Source organism: Salmo salar, chromosome 04 (genome assembly GCF_965601325.2).
Source record: "Salmo salar chromosome 04, fSalSal1, whole genome shotgun sequence".
Lineage (NCBI taxonomy): Eukaryota > Metazoa > Chordata > Actinopteri > Salmoniformes > Salmonidae > Salmo > Salmo salar.
In genome coordinates this window covers 85,759,209-85,779,539 of record NC_138294.1, presented here as the reverse complement: position 1 = coordinate 85,779,539, position 20,331 = coordinate 85,759,209, and the positions used below count along the sequence as shown (strand labels likewise).

General features: G+C 47.6%; 2 protein-coding genes across 8 annotated transcripts in view; both read right to left on the bottom strand.

Annotated features, from left to right (window-relative positions):
- Window positions 1-1,597: 1,597 nt before the first annotated feature.
- Window positions 1,598-5,171, bottom strand: eif4ebp3 (eukaryotic translation initiation factor 4E binding protein 3). Its single transcript, NM_001141440.1, has 3 exons — window positions 4,895-5,171; window positions 2,923-3,084; window positions 1,598-1,884 (listed from the first exon to the last, which is right to left on the bottom strand). The coding sequence occupies exons 1-3, from the start codon at window positions 5,031-5,033 to the stop codon at window positions 1,853-1,855; spliced, it is 333 nt and encodes a 110-aa protein (NP_001134912.1). The 5' UTR covers window positions 5,034-5,171; the 3' UTR covers window positions 1,598-1,852.
- Window positions 5,172-6,261: 1,090 nt separating this feature from the next.
- The window catches only part of ankhd1 (ankyrin repeat and KH domain containing 1), a 46,846-nt gene continuing 32,776 nt past the window's right edge, over window positions 6,262-20,331 (bottom strand). For 3 of the 7 annotated variants that reach the window (XM_014198150.3, XM_014198151.3, XM_014198152.3), the window contains exons 18-34: window positions 18,967-19,112; window positions 17,800-17,942; window positions 17,115-17,328; window positions 16,804-16,979; window positions 16,546-16,708; window positions 16,089-16,184; window positions 15,521-15,637; window positions 15,122-15,305; window positions 12,763-13,243; window positions 12,487-12,642; window positions 10,558-10,707; window positions 8,437-9,959; window positions 8,044-8,217; window positions 7,601-7,828; window positions 7,233-7,426; window positions 6,936-7,100; window positions 6,262-6,822 (exon numbers count right to left, since the gene is read on the bottom strand). In XM_014198150.3, the coding sequence (XP_014053625.2) occupies window positions 6,763-6,822; window positions 6,936-7,100; window positions 7,233-7,426; window positions 7,601-7,828; window positions 8,044-8,217; window positions 8,437-9,959; window positions 10,558-10,707; window positions 12,487-12,642; window positions 12,763-13,243; window positions 15,122-15,305; window positions 15,521-15,637; window positions 16,089-16,184; window positions 16,546-16,708; window positions 16,804-16,979; window positions 17,115-17,328; window positions 17,800-17,942; window positions 18,967-19,112 (4,370 nt within the window). In that variant the 3' untranslated portion in view covers window positions 6,262-6,762. The remainder of the gene's footprint in view (window positions 6,823-6,935; window positions 7,101-7,232; window positions 7,427-7,600; window positions 7,829-8,043; window positions 8,218-8,436; window positions 9,960-10,557; window positions 10,708-12,486; window positions 12,643-12,762; window positions 13,244-15,121; window positions 15,306-15,520; window positions 15,638-16,088; window positions 16,185-16,545; window positions 16,709-16,803; window positions 16,980-17,114; window positions 17,329-17,799; window positions 17,943-18,966; window positions 19,113-20,331) is intronic. The other 4 variants (XM_014198153.3, XM_014198154.3, XM_014198156.3 and 1 more) reach the window with 2 other exon arrangements.

Genomic DNA, 20,331 nt, shown 5'->3' with positions numbered 1-20,331 from the left:
GAGATAGGAGAACCTTCCGGAAGGACAACCATCTCTGCAGCACTCCACCAATCAGGCCTTTATGGTAGAGTGGCCAGACGGAAGCCACTCCTCAGTAAAAGGCACATGACAGCCCGCTTGGAGTTTGCCAAAAGGCACCTAAAGGACTCAGACCATGAGAAACAAGATTTTCTGGTCTGATGAAAGCAAGATTGAACTCTTTGCCCTGAATGCCAAGCGTCACATCTGGAGGAAACCTGGCACCAGGCATGGTGGTGGCAGCATCATGCTGTGGGGATGATTTTCAGTGGCAGGGACTGGGAGACTAGTCAGGATCGAGGGAAAGATGAAGAGAACAAAGTACAGAGAGATCCTTGATGAAAACCTACTCCAGAGCGCTCAGGACCTCAGACTGGGGCAAAGGTTCACCTTCCAACAGGACAACGACCCTAAGCACACAGCCAAGACAATGCAGGAGTGGCATCGGGAAAACTCTCTGAATGTCCTTGAGAGGCCCAGTCAGAGCCCAGACTTGAACCCGATCGAACATCTCTGGAGAGACCTGAAAATAGCTGTGTAGTGACGCTCCCCATCCAACCTGACAGAGCTTGAGAGGATCTGCAGAAAAGAATGTGAGAAACTCCCCAAATACAGGTGTACCAAGCTTGTAGCGTCATACCCAAGACTCTAGGCTGTAATCGCAGCCAAAGTTGCTTCAACAAAGGACTGAGTAAAGGGTCTGAATACTTATTTAAATGTGTTTATTTTATACATTTGCAAACATTTCTAAGAACCTGTTTTGCCTTGTCATTATGGGGTATTGTGTGTAGATTGATGGGGTAAAATAACTATTTAATACATTTTAGAATAAGGCTGTAATGTAACAAAATGTGGAAAAAGTGAAGGGGTCTGAATACTTTCCGAATGTACTGTATACTCTATAGCAGGGCTGTTCGATGTCAGTCCTGGAGGGCCAAAACACTTATAGTTTACATCTTCTTCTCATAAGGGACTAATTCAGACCTGGGACACCAGGTGAGTGCAATTAACTACCAGGTATAAATAAAAAACAGAAGTGTTTTGGCCCTCCAGGAACATAAATGAACAACCCTGCTCTATACAAGGGGTATTCAACTCTTACCCTATGAGGAGCCTGCTGGTTTTCTGTTCTACCTGATAATGAATTACACCCACTTGGTGTCCCAGGTCTAAATCAATGCTTGATTAGAGGATTTAAAAACAAAAATGTAGGTAGTGGCACTGGCTTCAATGTCCAGAGTTAAGTTTCAGGGCTCAGTACATTGTGAGTTCATTCAACCACACCACAAACACCACACTTCTTGGCCTATTGCCAAGTCTTTTCAAACCATCAGATGATTAAAAAACACAAAGCACCATATAACTTTTTTCATTTCTTTCCGTTTTATTTAATTTATTTTCTCTGCAGCGGAACAACACACTCTCAAAGAGCCCAGAGATTAATTGAAGTAATCTCTGGATACCATTGTAATCAGCTGCCAACCCCCAGACCACGTATAAAAATGCAACTTGAAAATATTTGTTCCCATTAATAAAACTCAAAATGATAAATTCATTAATCCTGTAAAAACAGAAAGTACCAAGTGTACAAAAAGAAAAAGTAAATCAAGATGAAAAGCAGTTAACAGACTGACTGCAGCCACCCTTCCCAAATTCACTCAAAATTCTTCCTCCAGCCTCAGAGATCAACTCTCTGAGCGTTTGACGGTTCATTAATCATCCACCAGGATTAGACAGGAGGGAATCTAAAGTGAGAGTGTGACCAGTAGAGCGACCACCCAGTGGTCTGAACAGAATACAATTTCTCCAACAGAATTGGTCTGGATGAGTAGGTTCAGATGTCAATCACAAACTGGGCATCGTCAGCTGTAGGGACAGAAGAGAGAACACAGGTCAGCGTCCTTTCCTAAACTTCCAAAAAGCTTTGAGCATCTACAAACTAAATGGGTCGGTCACAAGATATGCAGCTTGACATATCAGATAGGGTTTTGTTTGCTTTTCTCGAGGAGCGGTTCACCTTGAAACTTGGTCTAGTGCTGGTACAAAAAGAGTCAACAAAACACACTAACTGTTTTGTACATCAGGTGATAATCTGGGCATGTGTCACCTCATACACACTGCAGTAATGATAACAGGCCTATGTAGCCTACTTCCTTATCCTCGGAAATAAACTACTTATTAGTCACCAATGTCACCTGAACAAAGCAACCTATCCCCTCCCTTTAGTTACTGGTAAGGAATTTAAGGCAAGTTATATCTCCACCCGGCACAGCCAGAAGAGGACTGGCCACCCCTCATTGCCTGGTTCCTCTCTAGGTTTCTTCCTAGGTTTTGGCCTTTCTAGGGAGTTTTTCCTAGCCACCGTGCTTCTACACCTGCATTGCTTGCCGTTTGGGGTTTTAGGCTGGGTTTCTGTACAGCACTTTGAGATATCAGCTGATGTAAGAAGGGCTATATAAATACATTTGATTTGATTTATAGGAGGTGACATCAGAACATCGTGTGAATGCAAGATGGAGTAAATCTAGTAACAGGGACTGAATGACAAAGATATATTTGTATCTTGGGATATAAGCATGATGCCTTTCAGACATAGCAACTGCTTTCCATTTCCCTACACTGTGAACTAAGACAGAATAAGTGCAATGACTTGATTTACTGTCCTTGCACAGCTTCTAATAACAAAACAAGATTACTTGTTTCTCAAGTATTTCCTTGAGGAGCCCTTAAAAAAAGGTGTTCCCTCTTGAGTTGCTCAGTAAAAACACATCTGCTGCAAAGCCATGTGGGAGAGGAGTCAGGTGTTTAGGAGAGCAGGTAACCAACAGGCCTGGCTAGGGGAAGAGGTTAATGGGTCTCATAGGATAAACAGTAGTGTCACTAAGTATCAGAGACCAGGCCAACCTGAGATGTCTTTGTTCTCGTCCATTTCCTTCAGCTTGCCCAGAGGGTGCAGGGCCGGCGCCGTGACCCCTGGGATATGGGGGAGACAGCACGGAGGGGTACGTGTGATCGGTGAATTCCGACATTCCAGCAGGAACTTTCTGTCATAGATGATCCTGGTTCCTGTGAGGACAAAGGGTTGAAGTGTCTGTCTCGGGGTAAGAATACAGAAGTACCAGGAGTCATGATGTGCAGCAATCCATCTAGATCACGAGGTCTTCTTGTGCACAATATTTATCCAAGGTGTGTTAGTGCAGGCTACATAGAAAAGTGGGCGGTCTATACTCAGTGTGTACTTTTCAATAGAAGAGCTCACCTTGATCTGATCTGAATCCTATACTACTAGCAACTATATCAGGGTGTTTTCACACTTGGTCCCTTTCAGACAATTTTTGTACAGTGTGAACACTCGAAAATGAATTCGGCAAACTCAAAAGAGCCCCCGAAGCGAAGCCATCTCGAGAGGTGGTCTGAGTACGGTTCGTTTGAATTCTAATGTCCGGTTCCCTTTTTTAGGACAATGTGAACGCAAAGCTCCCCAGGTTCGCTTGTCATTATTCCCGCACCACACACACTAGACTACTGCAACACCGTTTCCTCTGCCATAAACCCGCACATTGGTGCCACAAAAAAAAAGACATGTGCAGGTTTCGCGAAATATCCCGTTTTTGTATATTGAATATTGATTAGCGATTGTCAAGGACGCACAGATACTAAAACATGTGTTATGTTTTTAGTTCAGATTAGTTGATAGCAATATGTGATTTATAGGCTAAGAGAACGCCATAAACTGTTTATTGATTGTGGGGTTTGATTAGCGTGAGAAGACAATATATTTGGCGAGAATCACAACATAGGGTCCAAAATCTATTCTAGCTCTTAAAGGGGCAGTAGCCAACATTGGGTGTACAATTTACAATTACAGCGTTATTTATTCTATTGCTATTTATTGTTACCAATTAAATGTACATGTTAATAGTATCGTCTGATTACAATTGTCTCATTTTAACTAAATGCAACCTATTAGCTTCCAAAATGTAAGTCTGTATATCTAGCTGTCCGATAACATATTCTGATTGAATGGCTTGTCCTGCACTTTATAAAAACCCAGAGTGCATGTTGGAAAAATATCTTGGTTCTTTTCTAAACATAGCAATGTGAACGTAAAGAGGCCTCTGGGTTTAGGTGAAGTGAACTGGAAAAATAGCTGAGTCCTCATTCAAAGGCAGGGCAGTGTGAACACAAGTTGTTTTGCAGCTCTTTTTTTTTACCCCAGAGTTCACTATAAAGAGGAATGAGATCTGTTCTTTTAAAGAGGACTATATGTGAAAACATCCTCAGAGAATCTACTGGTCTGACATGTTTCATATGCTGTACTGGGAAAATATTTTGAACGCAATCACACCTATGCACTCTTTTGTCATACAGTTCAATATAAGTCTCGATCTCAGTCCCCTCAGTTCAGGTGTGTTGCCTGGCTTTACAAACTCCTCTACCCCTGAAGTGCCTCCTTGTAACTGAGACGTAACGTCCTCAGCAATTCCAGCTATGAAAACAACCCCGTTACTTCAGCCTCTCTCCCCTCCACGTTGGCCTCCTTGTAAAGGCCACACAATGTCCTCCTCTCACTCACTCACACACACACGTTAATAAATCGGATCAACTGCATCTTCACAGTTAGAGATAATTGAACCTGTCATTGCTGGATCCATACAATAAATATGTATATAAGGTAAAAGTGCATTTAATGTAATAGTAAATACATAACCGTTCATTCAAAACTGGACAAAAGCGTCACCAGGCTCCCAGGTTATATCTTCATGCAATTGTGCGCAATGTGCTGTTCTCCAAACTAGCGCAGCGCTTACACTCAAGAGGCCGTATCCGTGTGTTCTTCAATACGATAAGTAGTCCCTTATTTTTCTAAACTTACCTCCAGGTGTCGTGGAGAACAGGGTGCCTCCGGGCGTCTGACTGTAGGAGTCGGCCAGCTGAGACCAGTCTTTTGACTGCTCAAAGCGACTGGGAATAGGACAGTTTAGGCCTATACTGGTGGTACCGTTAGAAGACATCGTAGAAAGCAGATGAATGACCAAATACGTTTTAAAAGTTCTACACTTACACAAAAAAAAGACAATGCAATTTGTGATCGATGTCTACTATGGCCTGTAAGATAGTAAAGCTGCGCCAACTGTGAAGTTTTGTTTGACAACTAGGGGACTGCGGCGCTGGGAGACGCACTATGCACTGAGCTCTAGCAGCCACGTGCAGGTGTTTATGAAAAATCTGCTGATTTGAGGCGTGGTTTAGTTTGAGTTTCACAATCACCTCACTACTGTACCAACCAGCGCAACATTTCATTTTAACGCTCACAATCACATATGCGGACTCAGTATGAACTGAAATGAACCGTCACATGATTTAATAGGGCGGGCAGACCGGGTAGATCTCTGTGTACTCTGCAAACGAGGACAGATGCATAGCAGAACAGAAAGTTAGCATTTAAACAAATCAAAATACTACTAACGCAGTAACCCATCCCCCAAATATGCTTGATGTTCTATATGTTTGTGACGTTATGACAATGTTCTTCTCCCAGTGGAGGCTGGTAGGAAGAGCTATAGGAGGATAGGAGGATGGCCTCATTGTAATAGCTGGAATGGGACAGAATCAAACATATGGTTTCCGTTTGATACGGCATGTTCCATTTATTCCATCCCAGCCACTAAAATGAGCCGCCCTCCTATAACTTCTCCCACCAGCCTCCAGTCCTCTGTTTTTAAATCATCTAAAACTTAAGATTACTTTACTGTCCCATTATGGGTTGAGTGATTGGTCTCAAATATATCAAATTCCCAGTCAATCTTGGTTGTAAAAAAAAAAAACACAAAAAAAACTACTTGTTACTCCAGCAATACTTCTTTACAAGTGCAATTCAAACAAGGCAGTGTTGATAAGCAATAATTAATTTGAAGAGTTGGATAACAAAGATAGCAATCCTAGTTGAACGTCTGTAAAAACATAAAATGACCTGATGGTGTTCTCTGGGTAGACTCTTAGCCAATGTAAAATGAAGTGTCCGATTGCAGTCTCTGGTGGAAACGTCTCCATGCATGATAAATGGCACCCCATGCCAGAACATTCAGTCAGACTGAGTGATTACATCATCATGAGTAAACATGACACACAGGAGCAGTCTCCTACTTCTATAGACAAACCAAGGGCACTTCATATCAACAAAGTGTGCAGAGAGAATCATGATGTCATGAGGTAAATACAATATGAATAAAGGCACAACAGTACAGTTGTCTTTTTATTGACTATTAAGGTAAATATTACACATTAATACAGTAGAGTCACTATACGACATGTACTCTGGCTTTAACCCTTTTTTTTTTAGTATGTAAACAATTATACATGTATTTACCACTAAAAGGTCTGAGTTCTCGCTTTATGTTATCACCTAGTTCTTGGGCTGAGTATAAATAAGCGTACAGTCCTGTAGAGCCCTGCAGACCAAGAACAATTAATGTGGGGCTTTTAAAGTCAAAATAATGGCTATACTACGCAAAGAATGGATCCTGTTTAACAGGCAATCGGTTTGTTCATAGACAGTGATAAACACGTTACAGCCCACACTGGATTCATCTTTTTAGTTAGGCACATCAAAATGGTGTCCGACCATCCAGTTTCTGGACACTCCCTAGGTTAATATCTTTGTATATTATGTAATTATCTGGTTCTCTTAAAACGTGTGTATGAGTCTTGTTAATGGTCCTATGCTTCGATCGCTAGATGTCTTTAGTTGACGTGATTCAGGTGCACATTCCCAACGTGCGGGGCCCAAGTCCCAGGCCAGACCTGAAACGACATGTTTTCATCACTTAGTTACAAAACCACAACAGCGGAAGACTGAGTAATGGTGAAAATAAGTGAATGATGTTGATGGGAGTGCTCCACACACACACACACACCTGCTGGGTCTCTGCAGTCTCTGCAGAGTTGGAGACCACGTTCATGATGGGATTCCAGGCAGGGTCAGCGCTATGGAGCCCGTTGTACATGGGGCCCCCAGGGGCCTCTCCCATAGGAGGGTGGGGAGGAATGATCGTCCCGCCATACATTGACATCGGCAAACCCTAGAAAGGACAATAAAAAAATGAAAGACAGAACTGGTAAAAAAAAATAATCTAAAAATAAATATATAAAATATGTTTTTGTGATAGTTCTCATTGGATCATTCCAACTATTTAGCAGTGTCTGTCTGCTACCTTTGGGAAGTCCATGAAGTTGGTGGGCATGGGTTGATGGAAGGTGTTGGAGGGGTTCCCGATGCCGGTGTCATCCCGCTCCATGGCTTGGTGCTGGGAGAAGCCACTCTGCTGGTGCATCACGTGACCGCCCATCAGGGGCTGAGACCAGCCTGACATCGCCTCTAAAGGTGGAGGGTAAGAGCAGGGGAGGACTGAGATTTTGGATCGTGCGAGAGTTAATCATTATGTTCAAAACATTTACAATATATTTCAAAGCATTATAATAAACATCTTAAAACACTGACAATTTAAAGATGATCAGTTCTACAACTATCCATTCCTCTACAACTGTACACTAACCCGATCCACCTCTCTCCAAAACTCACCAGACGCACTGCCCACGCCGAAGGACCAGATGCCCCCCTGCCCGACAGGCGGCGTGTAGCTGGCTGTGAGCATGGCGTGGTTCACGGAGCCCGTCTGGCGGATGCGTGCCAGGCGCTCAGTGCCAATGGGTGGGGGCACCTTGCGGTCCTGCTGGCTGTTGCTGCTGGGCTTAGCCTGAATCAGAGCCGTGGTCACTGTGGACGACACAGAGGACACCGGGGACTCACCTGAGGGGGGGCAAAGGCTTGTTAACTTTCCCAATGTTGGATTTATCAAAGAAGACTAAAGATATAAATGACATGAAACGCTTTGATTAGGCTTCATTTCATTTCATTCTTTTCCCAAAAAGTAGACATTGAATATACTTTGTTTGAAAAACACTGTAGATCTATGAATGAAGTGCCCCTGTCCCCTGTCCCCCATCCCCGTGCTGTGTTCTTACTGGAGGTGGAGGCGCTCCAGGGGTGAGGGGAGAAGTGCTGGCGGCTAAAGGAGGGGGTGCCCACCGGGGATGGACCCTGCAGGTACACTGTACTGCCAGAGATACTGGTGGCGAAGCTAGTCAGAGCAGCAGACGAAGAGATGGAGTTCCCCGACGGGTCCATGTGGTGCATGCCTGAAACAAAAAGGTCAACTGACCCGGTTAAAATATGTAGGCACTAATAAACTGAACAAGTACGACAATATAAACATGATTAGTGCTGCTTTGTGGAATCAGTAGAATTTCTGTTTCTCTGGAACAAAATGATTTTCATGGTGTTATGGGTTATGTTGTGTTATTTCCTGCTGAGTGAGTGAGTGGGTGTAGTGGAATCGAATGGTCTTTGTTGCTTACCGATGGGACTGGTGACAATCCTCTGGGAGTTACAACGGTACCCTGGAGCCTTGGAGCCATCAGGAGCTGGCATCACCTTCTCCATCTGTCCCATGCCTCCCATGTAGGGCTGCTCCGGAGGGTTCCTGGCAGGCAGGTGACATGCTCCCCACACCTGATTGTTGCCCACCTGGTTGCTGTCAAACATGCTGCTGAAATGGTTGAAGAGGGCAGTGGGGCCGTAGTTGGGGGGCAGCTGCTGGGTCTTGCCCCCGTGGCTGTGCATCTGGGAGCCGTTCATCATGCCCATGGAAGGGGGTGCCATGCCCTGGTTGGCATACTGCTGCGGATGTTTCTGGTGTTGCTCTTGAGAGGCTCCAGAGGATACAAACACAGAGTGGTGCTCCTGTGGAGATGTCCCAGCTGGCATGGGGTAGACCTGGGCCGAGGGCTGCACGCATGAGGGAGAAGGCTGTGCGTAGTGAGGTACGGTGCTGCCCCCTGCTGGTGCAGCGTGAGAGGAGGGCAGGTGGGAGCATGGAGGCTGGGCGGCCAGGGGGCTGGGCTCTGTGCTGGGGGAGAAGGGGAGGGGCAGCTGCTGCTGTCTGCTGTCTGGCTGCTGGGAGGGCAGTGATGGTGGAGCCATGGGAGGACCTGTGAAGTACATGGGGCCGTTGGAGCTGGAACCTTCAGACGCTCCACCTTGGACAGGTGCTGCATCTAGAGAGGACTTCTCTTTACCAGGCGTGGTGCCACCAGCAGGCTCTGGCTTGGAGATGGGCGGCTGCTGTGCAGACGGGGCGATGGGCACGGAAGGGGAGGACGGAGTAGAGGGCATGGTGGAGGGTGTAGGGGCCAGCTGCGTGGCGGGAACGTTGCTCACTGTGGAAGTGACTGCTGTCATGCTGGTCGTCTTTGGTTCGCCAGAGAAGAGCTGCTTCCTGGCAGAGGAGGGCGTTGGGGTGCCGGAGGGGGCAGTGCTGGTGGGCGAGGCGGTGGCTGCAGGGACTGCTGTAGAGGCAGGAGCTGTGTACTCCGGATGGGCAGCGGAGACAGGCGAGGGCCGGGGGGCAGTGCTCCCGTTGTGCTTGGGAGAGCTGTGAGTGCTGCCGGGGTTGACGGGCCGCACCGGGAACGGGCCCCAGGTGTTAGGCGATGGAGAAAAGGTGCCACCGAACTGTGCCATGGGCAGGCGTGGGTGTCGGATGTGGTGCATGGTCTGGGCAGCCAGCAGGGCCAGGTGTGGGTTGGCGTACGCCAGGGGAAGAGAAACAAAAGGGGGTCTCACCCCGGGGGACAGGTTCTTTCCCATCTTCCCTCCCTGCTGAGAGACCGGGGGGGTCTGGAAGGACACAGTAGATGACGGAAACACTGATGCCAGGCCCTTAGAGCCAGCCGCCGTAGTGTTAGTGGAGCCCATCTTGGTGCTGGTGCCAGGGGTACGGATGTGGTTTCTGGGGATTAGGTCCTCCAGCTCCTTGGCTGGGTCCTGGATCAGGGCGTTGATCAGTTGCACAGCGTGTCGAGTCGACTCTGTGCCTCCTCTGAAGACCAAAGGGAGAGAAGCAGGTGAGTGTCTGACCTGGTGGTGATCAGTGGGCCCGTCATACCTGGTGGTGATCAGTGGGCCCGTCATACCTGGTGGTGATCAGTGGGCCCGTCATACCTGGTGGTGATCAGTGGGCCCGTCATACCTGGTGGTGATCACTGGGCCCGTCTTACCTGGTGGTGATCAGTGGGCCCGTCTTACCTGGTGGTGATCAGTGGGCCCGTCTTACCTGGTGGTGATCAGTGGGCCCGTCTTACCTGGTGGTGATCAGTGGGCCCGTCATACCTGGTGGTGATCAGTGGGCCCGTCATACCTGGTGGTGATCAGTGGGGCCGTCATACCTGGTGGTGATCAGTGGGCCCGTCATACCTGGTGGTGATCAGTGGGGCAGTCATACCTGGTGGTGATCAGTGGGGCCGTCATACCTGGTGGTGATCAGTGGGGCCGTCATACCTGGTGGTGATCAGTGGGCCCGTCATACCTGGTGGTGATCAGTGGGGCCGTCATACCTGGTGGTGATCAGTGGGCCCGTCATACCTGGTGGTGATCAGTGGGCCCGTCATACCTGGTGGTGATCAGTGGGCCGGTCTTACCTGATGGTGATCATCCTCTCTCCATTCTTGTCCTTCTGTTTGTCCACATCGATGTGAGCACCGGTCACGTCCTGAACGGCAGTGATATTACAGCCCCCTCTGCCCATGATCCGAGACACAACAGAGGCAGGCACCAATAGCTTCTTAGATCTGTCCGAAGACAAACAAGCCATTCCATTAATATCTGGGTCATATGGCTGTACTTAACTACACTGCGTACACAATTATTAGGCAAATTGTATTCCTCGGGATTCATTTTATTGTTGAACAAACACAATGCTCTCAGTCAATCCAAAATGTTATTGAACCTCAAACCTGAATGTTTAACAAAGGAAAAGTGAGTTTTGTCTTTCTCAGGGAAATATATGTGTGCACAATTATTAGGCAACTAAATTACAAAAATAATCTCTCAACTCACTTGTTTATTCTCAATTTTTAGAGTAAGTGTAACAGATAAGTAACACAAAATGACAATTATATAACATTTTGGCCTTTCAAAAATATTCAGTGACCAATATAGCCACCCTTAATTTCAATAACTGCCATGAGCCTTCCATCCATGGAGTCTGGCAGTTTCTTGATCTGTTCACGATCAATTTTCGCTGAAGCAGCAACCACAGCCTCCCAAATGCTGTTCAAAAAGGTGTATTGTCTTCCATCACTGTAAACCTCACGTTTGAGAAGGACCCACAAGTTCTCAATAGGATTTAAGTCAGGTGAGGAAGGGGGCCAGGTCATTATTCAGGCATCTTTGAGGCCCTTGCTGACTAGCCAAGCAGTGGAGTACTTGGATGCATGTGATGGAGCATTGTCCTGCATAAAGATCATGGCCTTCTGGAATGCTGAGGACTTCTTCCTGTACTACTGTTTGACGAAAGAATCTTCCAGAAACTGGCAGTAGGTTTGTGAGTTGAGTTTCAGTCCATCTTCAACCCGAAAAGGTCCAACTACCTCATCCTCAATGATAGCAGCCCATACCAGTACCCCTCCTTCACCTTGCTGGCACCTGACTCAAAGTGGTGCCCTGTGTCCATTACTGATCCAGCCACGGGCCCATCCATTTGGTCCATCAAGAGTCACTTTCATTTCATCTGTCCATAAAACCTTTGAGAAATCTGTCTTCAGGTATTTCTTTGCCCAATCTTGACGCTTCAACTTGTGAATCTTATTCAGTGCTGGTCTTGTTTCAGTCTTCTTGACCTTGGCCATGTCTCTGAGCACTTGACACCTTGTACTTCTGAACACTCCAGGTAGGTTGCAGTTCTGGAATACGGTGGCGCTGGAGGATAATAAGTTCCTGGTAGTTTGACGTTTAATTCTTCTCAAGTCTTTTGCAGTTAATTTGCACCTTTTCTATCCCATGCGTTTTTTGCGCCCCAGTTGACTATTCGCAACAAAACGTTTGAATGTCCGGTGGTCACATCTCAATAGTTTAGCTATTTAAAGAGCGTCGCATCCGTCTGAAAGGCAATTTACATTTTTGGCTTTTCAGTGTCAGTTAAATCTCTTTTTTGGCCCATTTTACCTGAGGTAATGAGGCTGCCTAATAATTATGCACACCTTGATATAAGGTGTTATTCACCTTCGCCCCACCCTCCCTCATTACACAAATACATATCACCTGAAAATGATTAAATCCAATAAGCATTCAAGTTTATATGGTTTTGAGTTCGAAAATGTGAATAGAAATAATGATAAGATCAGAATACTCACTTGCCTAATAATTGTGCACGCAGTGTATGTAGTAGATACCAGGGGCAGTTGACTGTTAGTTAACAAGAAGTGACAGTTATAAATTCCAAACTAGAGGAAGGGAGATGCTGTACCCTTACTGCACTCTTTATGGGTAAAGGTCACAGTAAAGGTCACAGTAAATGTAAAAGGTAAACGTAACTACAGTAGCCATTGTTTGAGTTTAGGCCAACCCACCTCCGTACCACCTCTTTCCAGCCGTCTTCCCTCTTCTGGCCCCTCTTGGGGCTGGTGAGGTTCATCTTGCTGTTGGGCGAGGTGACCGGCAGTGAAATGGTTTTGAAGGAGGGGGGAAGGGAGTTGGGCGCCAGGACGTTGATGCAGTCATGGAGTCTGAGAAGGGAAAAAAATAAACATTAGAGCCCTGCGGTGTACTGTAGACAATTCAGAAGTTTAGACTTAAGAATTCCCAGTTTGGACACAGCTTTTCAGCATTAAGACCTGGTCTCTTACTTCTGGTGTGGCTTAGAGATGGACACTGTGACCTTGTGGTCTCGGGAGCTGTGCCTCTTCTCAGGGACCGGCTGGGGCTGTTGGCTCACCCCCGAGGGAGCAGACGATGAAGACGAGGATGAGGACGATGAAGAGGGCATGTCCGGTAGGTAGTTGAGCTCCTGGCTCTTGCCTCCGCTGCTGCTGCTCTCACTGTTGCAGTCGGTGCTGTCCAGGTTGTCTGAGTCGCTGCCACCCGGCACCCCGCCGCCCCTGGGGTCCCCGTGGATCTTATTTTTGTCAGTCTTCTGCTGAGCCAGCACCAGCTGGGGGTCCTGCAGGATGATGGGCTCCATGGTCTTGTTCTTCTTGTTCTTGCGGTTGGTGCTGGGCGTGGTCGCCACATTGGCTCGTTTCTTGGCGAAGGCGTTGGTGAAGGTGGCAGAGATGCCGATGGTAGTGGTGGTGGTAGCGCTGGGCGGGTCAATGGGGACATCACCGTCTAAACAGAGCATGAGAAGGTTATTCACCCTTATTTTACCATTGGGCCATGGAAACAACCAAAAGCGCATTAGAAAGATGTCGAATGGCTTTGTCTCAGTTGAAATTAATATGAGCACGTCATTCTTCTTTCAGTTAAGAACATAAAATAATCTGTAAAATTAACTATTTTAATTAACTGACTTGAATATCCTTTAATTCACGCAGACAGAGACAGTCATCTTCAAGAGTAAAACCATGCTGATTTCAGTAGCCCGGCTAGGCTACGAGGGGCCGTGCCGCCCGGCTAGGCTACGAGGGGCAGTGCCGCCCGGCTAGGCTACGAGGGGCCGTGCCGCCCGGCTAGGCTACGAGGGGCCGTGCCGCCCGGCTAGGCTACGAGGGGCCGTGCCGCCCGGCTAGGCTACGAGGGGCCGTGCCGCCCGGCTAGGCTACGAGGGGCCGTGCCGCCCGGCTAGGCTACGAGGGGCCGTGCCGCCCGGCTAGGCTACGAGGGGCCGTGCCGCCCGGCTAGGCTACGAGGGGCAGTGCCGCCCGGCTAGGCTACGAGGGGCAGTGCCGCCCGGCTAGGCTACGAGGGGCCATCTATTAGAGGCTGTTCAGGTGCCGGGTTAGTCTATTAGAGGCTGTTCAGGTGCCGGGTTAGTCTATTAGAGGCTGTTCAGGTGCCGGGTTAGTCTATTAGAGGCTGTTCAGGTGCAGGTTAGTCTATTAGAGGCTGTTCAGGTGCAGGTTAGTCTATTAGAGGCTGTTCAGGTGCCGGGTTAGTCTATTAGAGGCTGTTCAGGTGCCGGGTTAGTCTATTAGAGGCTGTTCAGGTGCCGGGTTAGTCTATTAGAGGCTGTTCAGGTGCCGGGTTAGTCTATTAGAGGCTGTTCAGGTGCCAGGTTAGTCTATTAGAGGCTGTTCAGGTGCCAGGTTAGTCTATTAGAGGATAGTCAGGTGCCAGGTTAGTCTATTAGAGGCTGTTCAGGTGCCGGGTTAGTCTATTAGAGGCTGTTCAGGTGCCGGGTTAGTCTATTAGAGGATAGTCAGGTGCCAGGTTAGTCTATTAGAGGATAGTCAGGTGCCGGGTTAGTCTATTAGAGGCTGTTCAGGTGCCGGGTTAGTCTATTAGAGGCTGTTCAGGTGCCAGGTTAGTCTATTAGAGGCTGTTCAGGTGCCGGGTTAGTCTATTAGAGGCTGTTCAGGTGCCGGGTTAGTCTATTAGAGGATGTTCAGGTGCCTGGTTAGTCTATTAGAGGATAGTCAGGTGCCGGGTTAGTCTATTAGAGGCTGTCAGGTGCCGGGTTAGTCTATTAGAGGCTGTTCAGGTGCCGGGTTAGTCTATTAGAGGCTGTTCAGGTGCCGGGTTAGTCTATTAGAGGCTGTTCAGGTGCCGGGTTAGTCTATTAGAGGCTGTTCAGGTGCCGGGTTAGTCTATTAGAGGATAGTCAGGTGCCGGGTTAGTCTATTAGAGGCTGTTCAGGTGCCGGGTTAGTCTATTAGAGGCTGTTCAGGTGCCGGGTTAGTCTATTAGAGGGCAGGGCCGGGTAGTCTGGGGCAGGTGCCGGGTTAGTCTATTAGAGGCTGTTCAGGGTGCCGGGTTAGTCTATTAGAGGCTGTTCAGGTGCCGGGTTAGTCTATTAGAGGCTGTTCAGGTGCCGGGTTAGTCTATTAGAGGCTGTTCAGGTGCCGGGTTAGTCTATTAGAGGCTGTTCAGGTGCCGGGTTAGTCTATTAGAGGCTGTTCAGGTGCCGGGTTAGTCTATTAGAGGCTGTTCAGGTGCCGGGTTAGTCTATTAGAGGCTGTTCAGGTGCCGGGTTAGTCTATTAGAGGCTGTTCAGGTGCCGGGTTAGTCTATTAGAGGATAGTCAGGTACAGCTCGTAAAAAGGTTACCTTCAGAGGAGTCTTGGTCCTCTAACTCCTCTTTTACTTTGGCCTCCTCGTCTTCCTCCTCCTCCTCCTCCTCCTCTTCCTCCCCCTCCAGCTTCCTCTTCTGCTCTTCCTTCTTCTTCTTGCGTTTCTCCTTACGCTTCTCACGCTTAGCGGCCAGGGCTTGTTTCTTACTCTCCTCCCTGGACTGTACACCAAGAAAGAAAAAAAAAATGGATGATTACAACCCAGAGTGTGCAACCCAAATGGCAACATATTCCCTATATAGTGCACTACCTTTTTGACTAGAACCCTTACGGGAACAGGGTTCCATTTGGGACGCACTTAATATCTACAGAGAGCTGTAAATCCATACAAATCAATGAGGAGCAGAAGGTTGTGTTGGATGAAAAAGTAATTTACCTTCTCCAAGTCCAGCTCCTTCAGCAGAATGCTGGCGTTCTTGTTGGCCTCTGCTGCCTGCTGGTCTTTGGCTTTGACAATGGTCTCCATGCACTGGTGACATTTCTTCAGCAGGTCCTAGGAGGAGTACGAGACAAACTTTACTGTTTTAACCGCACTTCCTTTCAGAAAAATAAAAAGTTTACCCTTTGTCATTTTCTAAAATGTACCCCCCCCCCCCCCCCCCCCCTTTTCTCCCCAATTTCATCACATCCAATTGGTAGTTACAGTCTTGTCCCATCGCTGCAACTCCCGTACGGACTCAGGAGAGTCGAAGGTCGAGAGCCGTGAGTCCTCCGAAACACAACCCCGCCAAGCCACACTGCTTCTTGAAACAATGCCCACTTAACCCGGAAGCCACCCGCACCAATGTGTCACAGGAAACACCGTACACCTGCCTCATGTGTCTCCCAGTCGCGACGCAGCCTAGTATCGAACCAGGATCTGTAGTAACACCGCTGCGCCACTCGGGAGACCCCCTTGGTCATTTTCAATTAATGTGTTGTTGGTCTTGTTTGTTTTAGCTTACCTTGTCCGTGATGGTGGCAATGTATCTCATGCACTCGATGTCCGAGGGGAACTGGTTAACCTCCTTGACCAGGTACTGAACCACCTTCACATGGCCCTGTGAGACAGAGTTCAGAGGTCAGCCTCCTGGGATTATTATACATACACTTCCATTTACACACCACCGGGGTCATTAGCTGAGAACAGGAAATGAACGGGGAGCATAGGTCATATGAGATATTCAACTGTGTATCAGTATCCGAACAAGTCACACTAGTGTTTTATCACAGTTTAGTTTCATACCACAGGAGGTTGGTGGCACCTTAATTGGGGAGGATGAGCTTGTTGTAATGGTTGGAGTGGATTAAGTGGAACGGTATCAAATACAATACCATTCGCTCCGTTCCAGACTTTAGTTTGAGCCGTCCTCCCCTCAGCAGCCTACACTATTTTATACGTGTGTGTGTGTGTGTGACCACCTTGCGGAAGGCAGCCATGAGTGGTGTGATCTTGCGGTTGTCTGCTGCGTCGACATCGGCCCCGGCCTGCACCAGCAGCTGCACCACGTCAAAATGGCCGCCGTTGGCCGCCAGCCACAAGGGAGTGTTTCCCTTCTTATTGCGCACGTCAATGTGAGCACCTCTGTGAGAAAGACAACAGGCTGAGTAGAGGAAGAGAGACTAGAGAGGAAAGGACCTTCTCACTGTCATACTGTACATAAAAGATTAAGATATTACCGGTTGATTAGGAGCTCACAGAACTTGTAGTGGCCCTTGTCTGCAGCGATGGTGAGCGCGGTGTCTCGGGAGGAGGGGACAGGTGGGGCGTTGACGTCAGCGCTCTTATCCAGCAGCACCCGCCCCACCTCAGCATAGCCACCCGATGCCGCCTCCATAAGGGGGGTCAGCCCAGTCTGAGAGAGAATGTATAATGGGTCAGTGAGACTGCACCACACAGACAACACCAGAACATCATTTCTAATGTCTTTGACACAAGCCCAGACAACATGATGACATGTCAGGCTCCAGCCTGTTGCAGTTGCTACCACCTTGGCGCGGTGCTCCACGTTGGCCTTGCGGTCCAGCAGCAGACTGACCACCTCCGCCCGTCCCTGGAAGCAGGCCAGGGTCAGCGCCGTGTTGCGGTTAGTCTCGATCTGAGCGTTGATGTCTGAGCCCATGTCCAGCAGCAGCTTGACCGCAGGGACGTGACCGTTCATGGCAGCCAGCATCAGAGGAGAGATACCCAGCTTACTCCCAGTCCTGAGGGGAACAGACAGGGCGAGGGGGAACAGACAGGGCGAGGGGGAACAGACAGGGCGAGGGGGAACAGACAGGGCGAGGGGGAACAGACAGGGCGAGGGGGAACAGACAGGGCGAGGGGGAACAGACAGGGCGAGGGGGAACAGACAGGGCGAGGGGGAACAGACAGGGCGAGGGGGAACAGACAGGGCGAGGGGGAACAGACAGGGCGAGGGGGAACAGACAGGGCGAGGGGGAACAGACAGGGCGAGGGGGAACAGACAGGGCGAGGGGGAACAGACAGGGCGAGGGGGAACAGACAGGGCGAGGGGGAACAGACAGGGCGAGGGGGAACAGACAGGGCGAGGGGGAACAGACAGGGCGAGGGGGAACAGACAGGGCGAGGGGATGATTATACAAACTGTTAAGATTGGGAAAGAGGCAGAGGTACAGCCTGCACAAACCGTGGCAAGGAGGGCTGGTTGTGGATACCTGGAGTTGATTTCAGCTCCAGCGTTGAGGAGGATCTTGATGATGTTGACGAAGCCCCCCGAGGCAGCCAGGCTGAGCGGAGTGTAGTCTGAAACGTTACGGTGCTCCTTGTTGGCCCCGCGCAGCAGCAACAGCTCCACCACCTGGAGTGAACGAAACACAGGTTAGTCAATCCACAGAACACTTCTATTGTTTATCTAAATGTATGCAGTGTTAAGCTGGTTCAGACAGTGAGTTTGTGTCTGTCAGGTTGTTGTTCTGCCTCCTGTTTCACTATGGGTTATTTCTATTAGCTGTTTCTATGCAGCAGCAGCTACTCTAAGAGCCGAGCCCGCCGCATACTCGCCCTCAACGCACTGTAGGCTATATTTTTTTTAATGAATTAATCTCCACAGCATCTTGCTAAAGCCAATTCATATCCAACATATGCCGTTTTGAGTCTACTTTAAGGAAATATCCTACGCCAAGCTTTATTATATTGATAATTACATTCTAGAGCAAATTGAAAGAAAATTAATTATTACCAGGTTGAAATAACTTTCCTCTCAGTTTCCTTGTTTCTTCTATAGGCGATTGAAAACGAGCACGTTAATGTATTAGTTGGTTTACATTAATAGTAATCCGCCCCAAAACCCGTTTTATTCTCTCTACCAGGAAGGCAATGAATGGAGCACATGCTTCCAATGACTTGTTCAATCACATGCATCTCAGATAATGGTTTGTAGACAAAGAGATAAAGGTGTGAAATAATATTACATTTGCCTACTAAATCCAGAAAAGGGGAGGAGAGTAGACGCTGTTAGAAATATAAAATCATGAAAATAAACACCGATCCACATGTGGTGGTTCCTGAGGCTCCATCGACTTACATTGTAGCTAAATCTAATTTACACATTATATTGATTCAATTCTGGACATTAGACTTATGTCTTAGGCCTGCATGGTATTTTGGGTCGATGTAGCCTTAATGTAGCATAGTATGTTCAATGCAATAAATTAGAGCTGTTTCCCTACGAATGTGTTTGCAATTGCATGAATGCTAGTGTTGGGACTACTGCGGGTAGCTGCGGTGAGAGTGCTGTGAGAAAGTGGCTACGCTAAAACGTCTCGCTTTACGGCACTGCTTCGTCCTGTTATCCACACAAAATATGACAAGCAGAGCAGCACCTCCTGTCTTCCTCCAGAGCAGGCCAGGGAGAGAGGAGTGTCTTTGGTTCTCTCAGACTGGGCTTCGATGTCCCCTCCTTTATCCAGCAGGATCTCCACCACGCCAACATGACCCGCTGTAGCAGCCAGGATCAGAGGAGTGAAACCTGGGGACAGACGGTTAGATTACTCTCCAACATACTAAGGATGGGCATGAATACTCGACTGCTCTAACCGACAAAGGTCAATCTTTAACCAGAGATCAACATTTTTTGTTATTTTAAATACTGTAAAACAATTTGGTGGAATGTGCTTTCTGGGGGTAGTTAATCCAAATTCCCTTTCCTCTCCATGTCTCATTCACCCAATTGCGTTCCGACCGCTTCTTACATGCCAAGTGCTGAGCGCGCGCACAAGCTCCCGTTTAGTCCGACAGAAATAAAAACCTATCTAACTGATGGGATACACAAGCTACCTTTCTTGCCAAATGACGACAGTTTAATCCTGAAGTAGGAAAATGTTTGTTCCGACAAAGCTGCAGTTTTGGAATAATTGCGGCCCGTCTATTTTCCACTTTGCTACTGTGCCATTTAGAATTGGTTAGCATGACATTTTTTACATGCAATTATTCTTCGGAAGAACTGCATTAAAAAAAAGCAAGACAGCAATAAAGCCCCTTTCTTAAAATGAAATGTTGCTAAAAAGTAATTAAGAAAGAAGTGGAGGGCGCTCAACCAACGTGAGTCGAGGTTCAACCCCCAAAACATGCGTCATCCCAAAAAATGGAATCATCGTTGCAAAGGAAAAAGGCCCAACGGGGCCTTATTTTGTATATATTTAAACTATTTAAAAATCTGAAAACGAAGCATCAATACAAATAAAAGATCTGTCAAATCAGGAAGTAGGATTTGAATTAAATTTCCCTCAGTCATTAGGTGATGTTTTATGTCACACTCCCGTCTAACGAGTCCTTGTTAGCATCAGAAGGAAACAGAAGTCGCGTATGTGTTCCTGAGAGTCGTAGCTTTCAGTAACGGGGTCATAACATTTTGTAGCTAAACCGTTCAAACACTAGAGGCAAATTCATGCGAAGAAAATCTAAATCAACATGCCACGAAGGCGCTAGAAACCACACGATAGACAACCACCACAGTGCTTGTCATTTAGGAAGTGAACATTAGATTTTTGGGATTTGTTTTGCAGGTCTTTTATTAATGTTCAGTTAAATAGCCCTGGCTTAGGCTATAACCCCCTTAAATATAGACAGGTTCTACACTGAAAATAGGCAAAAACATTCCTTTGATAAAGCCAAAAAAATAACCTAGTTTTTTTTCATCATCATGCAGTGTGGAACTGTTTATCCACTTCCAACATTCCAAAGAACAG

What these genes read in the sequence shown, in the direction of transcription:
- eif4ebp3 (NM_001141440.1), bottom strand. Translation starts at nt 5,033, where the DNA reads ATGTCTTCTAACGGTACCACCAGTATAGGCCTAAACTGTCCTATTCCC. An exon ending in GTTCTCCACGACACCTGGAG is followed by an intron (nt 3,085 to 4,894) that starts GTAAGTTTAGAA and finishes TTGTCCTCACAG; the next exon opens with GAACCAGGATCATCTATGAC. An exon ending in CGAGAACAAAGACATCTCAG is followed by an intron (nt 1,885 to 2,922) that starts GTTGGCCTGGTC and finishes CTGTCCCTACAG; the next exon opens with CTGACGATGCCCAGTTTGTG.